At 37.0% G+C, this 9,357-nt stretch overlaps 1 protein-coding gene across 1 annotated transcript; it reads left to right on the top strand.

The window, feature by feature from the left end:
• Positions 1–218: 218 nt before the first annotated feature.
• On the top strand, positions 219–8,852 carry LOC146730906 (uncharacterized). The gene is made up of 2 exons (XM_085493758.1): positions 219–397; positions 8,065–8,852. Exons 1-2 carry the CDS (start codon positions 274–276, stop codon positions 8,850–8,852), a joined length of 912 nt encoding a protein of 303 aa, XP_085349884.1. The 5' UTR covers positions 219–273.
• Positions 8,853–9,357: the final 505 nt, after the last annotated feature.

Below are 9,357 nucleotides of genomic sequence, written 5' to 3'. Positions count from 1 at the left end.
AGGTTCGTATATAATTGAGTCATTTATATGTTTATTAGTATTTAGATAGGGTATTAGTTTTGTTTTACCGCCGGTCTTCAAAACACCGGGTAAGGCACGATACAACACTCGACACTCTCATGAGTCCATGAAGCATGTATGCAAACGCCCTCTATGTGGAGAGTCGGGATTGGAGTCAATTTGTGACGTGTATTTGTTTGACGACGACGATGAACTTTGCCCCCCGATCCACTTCATTTGCGATCATCCAGCGTGCAATTTTCGTCCCTAAGGATGGCGTCATCACTGGTTATGAAAGGATATATGCACGATATTGTCATGGATAACGGTGACTGCAGAGTGACAGTGAAACTTGACAATGGTTTACCGTACGATGCGTACGATTTTAACTGGAGAGGTGAGTGTTTATAAACCTATATAATGACCTTGTCGTCACCCTAGAGAAGAGGGTATATGATGACACCAACCATATTTCATTGCACAACCCGACTAGGGCGTTTGCAAAAAACCTTATTAAGCCAAATACAGACGACCTACTAGAACGACCAGAAACAATCCACATCCCCACACAATACTTCTATTTAATACTACCTAGAACAACACAATGTGACCGCGTAACAAACGATTTGAGCAAAATCAAGGTCACACGCAGTACTCCAAGTTCACCACAGGAGGGCGCAATACAGAATAGTTCCAGTTTGGCTGGTCCCCGCGTCATGGGCACCAAGCCTCGAGAGACGCGTAACAACATTTGCATAAATTAATATTCATGAGCAATGAAAAACTCGTCTTTTCAGTAAAATTGTGTCTAAATGCTTTCTAAAAGTATACATGATAGTTCTAAATTGACTGATTCTATCATTACGTGCTGAAAAAATAATCTAAAAACTGTTGTGAAAGTGTCTTTTGAGACACGTTTTTCATCAGAGTCCAGCAAACTAACCACAGGTTTATTCTTTACCCTGATCATAGCAACTTATGAAATTCATGGAGAATGCAGAGGCACGTTGATTTTTCACTCTAGTACTATTGCTCAAAATTGCGCATAATGTTTTCATTCAACAACTTTAACAGTGACAAGTTACCTAATTAGTATTCATTTCGATAAATTACTGTGTGTGTGCATGCGCAGTATGAAATTTTGAATGCACTAAAATCGCGCATTGAACGCACTGCTGCAAGAAACTAGTAGCGTCAAACTGGTTGTCGGTTAAATTGTTTTGCAATAGAAGAATTTTTAGGGCCTGTATATTCCTATGTAATGTTTCTAAGTTGTGTTGAGGATTCTTTTGTACATAAATCCCTGAAATGATTCCATCTATTCGTAACGTCCTTCAACGGTGGCCTACAGACGACTGACTTCGAAACGTTCCATCCAAATCGGACGGTTCCCTTTCGTGCTACCCCCCCCCCTACATAACTAGTAATGATTTCAACATCCTGATTGGTCCATCACGTTCTCATTCTTGACCTAAAGTCAGTGCTTACTCTCATGGTCGTTCTATATATAAAGCGGGGGGTTCCTTTTACGCCGCTTTTACTCTCAACAGTTGCACGGATATACAACTGTTTCTTTTGTTATCACTTCCCACAAAAATAACGAAACAGGCTAGACCATGGAGATGCGAGTGTGCAGGGTTGACAGCAAAATCTAGCCGATGCACTGTTTGCGATTTTCGACAACCGCTCGCCGTCGCTCACCAGATTTGACAGTGGTTTTCAAAAGCTGAGAATGCAAAGATTCTATAAAAAGTTAAATATTTTTGCGGAATTCTGTGGATCATATAAATAAAGTGTTTCAAAAGCTAACTCGTCAGAGAGCTTAAATTATAGTCAATCTTCAACTACAAACGGGATTAAATGTCCAAGTGTCTAGTTTCCGGTGTGCAGTGTAAATGGTGACCTCTTGTTTTCAACAAAGGTCACTGCGCATGAGTAACGACCTCATTTATGGTCTGCGCAACTGACTTAAATATTTCATCGGAAAATTGTTTCTGTGTAATCTGAATATTACCGTCAGTACACTAGTTTAATTATATAAACAATCGACAACTATAATCGAGTTCAAAGACCAGGAGCACAAAGGGATAAGGAGATTAACTTAAACAATTGAATTTAATAGGCTTATTCTCCGTCAGTGCTCCTTCTTTTTTATCCCATGGCTAGACCCACCTCAAGTATGGTGTGTAACAGGTGGAATAAATGGACGTGGCATTATTTCAGCATTACGGACATGATTACGTATGGAACGGAACTTGGATGTTTTTCAAATTACGACACACGTGCCTAATGTGAGATAATATGGCGATTACTAGTTACCTTCCATTTTCTACCATCAGTCCCATGCAACAGTGACCGCAGGATGGCGCGACCTTTGTTATGCAGGATGGTTACCTGCGTCCCACTGACGCCGCACGTCGGCGTCCTCTCTACACCGTCTGTGCTGAGACAGCGCTTCCTGTGACGCCACAACGCCTGCGTCCTACTTGCCATTCCAGGGTGATTTTACTGTCTTTTTTTTAAATCTATGTAGTTTTCTTTGTATTCCTTGTTATTACGGGCCCGTGCGTTTTTCATTATGGTAACCCGTATTTGTGGCGTCATGGAAATGTTTCTGCCTCATGATGAAGGTCTCATGCCACTAATTAACCAATGGCTGCTCAATTTAAATGCCCAGCAAGAACCAATGAAATTTTTTAAATATTATTTTTCTCAGGTGCTCCCTGTTTGAGGGCGTAATCACCTGGGTCAGAGGTGAGACCAACATGTGGTCTTTTGTTTACTACTTAGCGGCTGTGTACCTGTGGGTTTATTCTGTGTGTTAATGGATGTTCTAATCTTGGTGTTTTTCCAGTGATTTCTCTTGGTGCAATCCAAATACAGTAGGTGTGTCTTGTTTACCTGAGATTTGCAAGAGTTTGAGCTGGCCAACATGTTAGTTTTTTTCATATGGTTGATTACTGGCATGTTGATTTCCCATTTTTGAGCCATATTTTCAACTTTCTTCGTCATTTTCATATAGCAATCTCGTCATATGTTAACATTGTCGTCTATGGAAATTCAATTAGTGGTATGAGCCCTGAAGTAACAGTTTGCCTAGGACCACCTGAGGTTGTTGTTTTAACCATAATTATGGCTCTATTCACTGGAATTTAGTCATTTTTGGCAGATCTCATCTTACATAACCAAAGTTTACTTTGACCTAATTATTATAATTTTTGACCTCTCCTGACCTTGCATAGATCTGATAATTATGAAGTTGTGTGTTCAAGCACACATTTCATGAGATCAGCTCCATTGATTTGGCAGGTATAGTGCAAAGTAACTGGGAATCTTTTTTATTTTTATTTTACCACTTTTCTTGCTTTGTATTCAACTATTTAGACACAATGGAGTAATTTTTTATCCAGAAATGTTATATTTTGCTATGCGTTTCACCCATTTCTGTCAATCTCTTATATCTTGGTTGAAGATTTTGAAAATTTGTAATTCGGTATATTTTTTGCCCTAATCTTATTAATTGGCTGTGGTTGGGCTGTGGTCTGTAAATATAAATGTTTTTATTAAACTGGTCCAAAAATTTTATTCATTCATCAATGAATTATTCATGTCACCACTAATTTCAATGGCTCTAGGAATTCTGAGAAAAATGCTTAACCCCATTTTATGGTTTTTTTTTCTTATTTTCACATAATGGCAGACAAACTTAACAATTTGTAGTGCGGTCATTTCTAATGTACCGTATTCAAAGTTTAATGAGGTCAAAATCCCAAATATTTAAATAAATTCTCAAAATTGTGTTGTGTATCTTGTCACTGACAAGAGATTTGCATACTGTCAGTATATTAGCCAAGTAGTACAACTCTTTCAATTTCACAATTATTGCTCTTTTCTCGGAATTTTTGTGAATTTTTAGCTAATTAATCCCATCTTGAGTTTATTATTGAACAGTGCATGTACCCCCCCCCCCCCCAATTAATCAGAAATCCTGTTGATTTGAATTTAATTTGATCAGGGATGTGTAATACAAGTATTTTATATTTAGATCCTTTTCTTGTTTGTATATTTTTATTTTTATTTCTTTTTAAATCATAAAATTGTTTCGTTGAACTACTTTTTTTCACATAAGATTTGATTAAGTATTTTATGTTGAGCAAATTCTATGTGTGGCCATGGTAAATCAAACCACTGTTGTGTTTTGGTATATCCAAGGTTGCCCGTCACAGGTCTCCGGCCTAAATGCAGATACCGTGGAATTGTTTTTTTGTTTTTAATTAATTGGAGAAATAATGAGCTGATGAATTGAAACTTTTGATTCAGTAGAATTTTTTTTTTTTTTAAATTATAGTGATAAACTACTTTTAATTGTCATTATTCTATGTATTATTTCTAGAAATTAATTAAAATTACTAATCATGCCAAACATTGGTCTGTACTTGTTTGTGGTGAATGAGAACATTATATTTTACAGTACTGCATCTAATAATCAGGCTTATATTCATTGCCTACCATCTATTTTGGTGTTATGTTGAGTGTGTATGTTGCCACTTTCTACAACTAATTGTCTGGGTATAGGGCGCCACCAAGTGGTAGATTTTGATAAATAACTCCCAGGGTTTAAATTTTGGGGATTTTTTTTGCATGGGAAATTACTCGTCTAATGATATTCCATCATATATAAGATCAACAAGAACTTTATTAAACCTTCTTATTTCTCTGAAGGTCTCATGCCACTAATTAACCAATGGCTGCTCGTAGCCCTCAATTTAAATGCCCAGCAAGAACCAATGAAATTTTTTAAATATTATTTTTCTCAGGTGCTCCCTGTTTGAGGGCGTAATCACCTGGGTCAGAGGTGAGACCAACATGTGGTTTTTTGTTTACTACTTAGCGGCTGTGTACCTGTGGGTTTATTCTGTGTGTTAATGGATGTTCTAATCTTGGTGTTTTTCCAGTGATTTCTCTTGGTGCAATCCAAATACAGTAGGTGTGTCTTGTTTACCTGAGATTTGCAAGAGTTTGAGCTGGCCAACATGTTAGTTTTTTTCATATGGTTGATTACTGGCATGTTGATTTCCCATTTTTGAGCCATATTTTCAACTTTCTTCGTCATTTTCATATAGCAATCTCGTCATATGTTAACATTGTCGTCTATGGAAATTCAATTAGTGGTATGAGCCCTTAACACTAAGACTCGCTGCGGTGATTGGTGCGTCGAACTACGTCACGCCACTCCGCAAACAAGAGAAGAAGGTGCAGGACAGAGAAAAAGATGACAGGAGCTGAAAGCGGGATTGTGTTGGAAATGTGAACACGAACGTGTTTTGGAAAGCATCAAGTCGGTGCACGAAATGCTGGGAAAGAACTGAGTTCAGGGTGTTGCAGCCCACGGACGAGTGTATGTTATTCCCGTACCGCAAAGAAATCAAAGTGACTGTCGAACTTGCGTTGCACCAAGTTGATGTAACTCAAAAACTGATCGATAAGCGGCGAGTGATCTTTTGCAACGTAGGGATCAAAGAACTTGACATACATCAGATCGTGGAGCCTAGAATCTTCGGAAGTAGCTGTACTTCTTTGAGAATGGCCGTGTTCTTTGGCAACGACATTGCGTCATCGCTAGTTAAACTTGCCTGGTGGTCAGCGAATTTTCGGAACAGTACAGAACTTGTTGGCGATTTTTTTGACATCGTACCATATTCTTTTTGACATAAGTTTAGTATAGACCATTTTCCGTTCACTGCGAGAATCATGCGTTATGCGTGAAATCGAACGTAAAAACAGGACAAACAAAGGTCATAGCGTCGTAGCCGCGTCAAACATCGCGTGGGATTCGACAAACGCGAAAGTATTTTGGGGACATTTCCATGCTTAATAATGTGCTGCCACATTTGATGATAGGCAATTTCGATTAAGTAAGGGTATTCGGAAGCAATATTCCTCTGTCGAAGATCGGCCGGTCAATGTAAGCTACGAAATAAAGAAATTCTAGTTCAAAATCAAATCGTTCGATTTTTGCGGCAGACGTTCGACGCGCGTCTTTCATGCATCTCGCGAGATCTCGCAATTGTACGGAAAATCACCTATTGTAGTATGTATCATTTTATGAGAACTGACAATATCGGTAAAGCTGTTGTGTTCTCTTTGTAAATTTTACAAAGTGATTTATAGTGGATGGCGTGGGTCTGTAGTTTGAAGTGACATTACCCTGCGATTGTTCATGTTTTTGGCGGTTTGGTTATAGTTTAGAAACCATCGCTTTGTAATTTTCAGCTATACTTGGGTAGCGGTACTTTTGAACGCTACCATCGCTCGGAGCAGGGACATAGCACAGACTCAGCTCTCCTCTTGTTTATTTTTCTGTGAAGCACATGTTTTGTAATTTTCGGAAACTGCTATTGTAATAAGACATGTTGTTGCTGTTGCATTCTTGTGTTGAATGAATTATTGGTTAAAATATTAAATCTGTTTACTTTACATTTGTATTTTATTTATCTCTATTCGACAAGTTAGTCGCCCCCCCCCCCAGGCGGTATCAATGCCTGTATGCTCCTCACCACGCCAAATTAGTTAGCTCAAGATTCGGATACGATTAATTTTATGAAACTGGGAGATTCGCACCGGAGCCTAAATCCGGTTATCCACGTCCTCCATTGTGCGTAGAGCGAAATATCTCACGATGAACTTGGTGCGAGAAATACCCGAGTTTCACCATTGTCACACGCAACGTAATATTACCGTAATTGGTATAGTACAGGTGTGATGGTTCAAATACCAAAATGGCAACAGTAACAGAAAGACTTCCCTGGCGGCGATGATAACATACGAACACGGAGCCAACAGATGAGGTTTCAACTGGTACTGGTATTATTATACTCTGCAAACATCAAGTACAATAACGCGGTAAAACTCCACTACTCCAATAACTAGATACTTAAACTCCAATACAATTCAACGAGATCTCCGATCTGACTCAGTGCTGAAAAACTCCCCTATATATACCCACACTGTCTATAAATAGACCATTACATCAGCATACATAATGTGTCTGGAATTTACTATAAATTTCTAGAATGTTCCATTACCTTCTATTGCCTCCTACAGTGTTCTATTACCTATTCAACCAGTTTCTAAAAATTCCACCCAGACACAGTACGGTTCGAGAACATTCTCAGTGACACGGAAGTGGTAAATAAGTCGTATGCGACAAACATCATACTTTTCAACTTTGCCATTAAATCTGTAAAGTTTGCATGCACTGATGAAAGTACAGTGAACCCTGTGAGTGAAAAATGTATAGCTACATGTTATTTACTTCATTGCGTGCCAATGCTGTGCATTCAAAGTTTAAAATAAGAACACATATAATTTGTTCATATTGTTTACGAATGTTGTGGTAAATGAAGTTAAAGCGGGGGGTCGTCACCTACGCATGCGCGGGAATTGAGTCCCAAACGACGATAACCAGACGCGCTAAAAACGCAAAGGTTCATGGGTAGACGTTTGTTTGTAAACAATAACACGCTATGACCATCTGGCGCAGGTGACGACGCCTTTGTTTAGTTGTTCATTTGTACAATACCCAAATGCCCAGCGACAAGAATGATAGATTAGATATGAAGACCTTATTTAATATTTTTCAAAAAGGAATAAAATAAAATGATGAAAACAATTTGGTAAACAATACAATAACGTTACATAGGACTTTACAAAGTAAATAACTAATTAACATATTGTATTACCTTAGTAATATGTCATTCAGAATTGCATGTCACAACATTTCAAATTTACTGTTAAGGTTCTTTTTTAAAATCATAACTTTTCAGATTCTTGCCAAATCTATTTGCTTTTTTTATCAATTTTGTGTCTTCCATTGAAGATTTCCTTCAATCACGTTAAGTATTAAAAATGAAATTAAATTTGTATTGTTAGATGAATAAATGATTATATAAACCATCATAACATAAGTTTTGTTTACGTTAGAATTCTTACAGTGTCTCTGGGAATTTTAATTTTAATGTCATTGCAAATTATTTGTTTATTTATTAATTATTACCTCCTCAGGTCATATTGGTTTATGGGACCATTGCAAGTGGTCTGATTCGTTGAGATATCATTGTATGGTAATTGACGAAAGGTTCACAGGAATAGATAAGCTTAAGAGTGATTCCACGTTTGTGATAGGAGGCATGAATATGACAATCAGCAGTGAATATTATCAAGCTATTAAACATCGAAAACCAGTAATTCTTCAATTATGGCTGAGTCATATTGGAAGGGTATCACTGAACTACCATCATACTGAAGTCGATAAGGAAACTAATCATATTCTGTCATCAATGGATGTGTTTCATGTATTTATGAATAAAGTTACTCGCAAATCAGCACCATTGCCAGAATGGTACAAAGAAAAATATGGTCCATACGCTAATGGCCCCATGGCAAAAGTGATGAAGAAACTTGAAAAGGTTAATGAAGTATACAAGTATGCTGAGAGAGTTCAATATCACGACATTGATCACAACAATCATGCATCATATAAACTGTACTTAAAACTGTGTTCGAATTGTGCACACAGTGCTGTTGCTGATGGGTTTTTTACCAAAGTCACTGAAGACTTCGCATTGTATCAAGTGAAACATATTTCAACCCTTTACCTTAGTGAGACTAATGTAAATGATGAACTTATTGTAGATACGTGGGAGGATGAAAACAACAATGATACAGTTCACTTTATCATTAGTAAAACAGATACTGGTAAAGAAGTATTTCATTGTACAATCAGACTTTATTCTCAGAAAAATTATAACCCATACATGCCTGGTCTTAGAGATGGCAAATCAAAGTTATAATTACCGAAAAAGTAATGGTATATGACAAACAAATCTTTATGGGTTTTACATCACTAGGAAAACTGCATGTATGATTGTTTTTAGTTATTTTTGTTTATAGGATGAAATTAAACTGATATATTACATGTATTATTGTTGTTTCTGAAAGATTGAAAACTCGTCTTCAAATTCACCCAATGACTAAATATATTGTCTCAAAGAACCTAATATCTGACAGGTCACAAATACAAAAGGGTCCACTGTGGCATAAGTACATTCAGTTTAAACTTGTGAAAATGAAATAGCAACAAACAATTGTATTACACTACCCTTGTGAGTTATCAAGTTCATTGTACAACACACTTTACAGATACTTTTATAATGGTGTAAAGACTTATTTAATTAATTTCAAGCAAAATCTAAAAACTCCAGTGCTGCTCTAGGTAATATATTGACATGATTAGTTTTAATATAACATCTATGCATATTAAGTAACTATTTTGCATATTATTGTTATAATTTTTAT

Source organism: Saccoglossus kowalevskii, chromosome 19 (genome assembly GCF_978046115.1).
Source record: "Saccoglossus kowalevskii chromosome 19, keSacKowa6.1, whole genome shotgun sequence".
NCBI lineage: Eukaryota > Metazoa > Hemichordata > Enteropneusta > Harrimaniidae > Saccoglossus > Saccoglossus kowalevskii.
The sequence above is the reverse complement of the archived record's forward strand: the minus strand, read 5'-3'. Positions and strand labels throughout refer to the sequence as shown.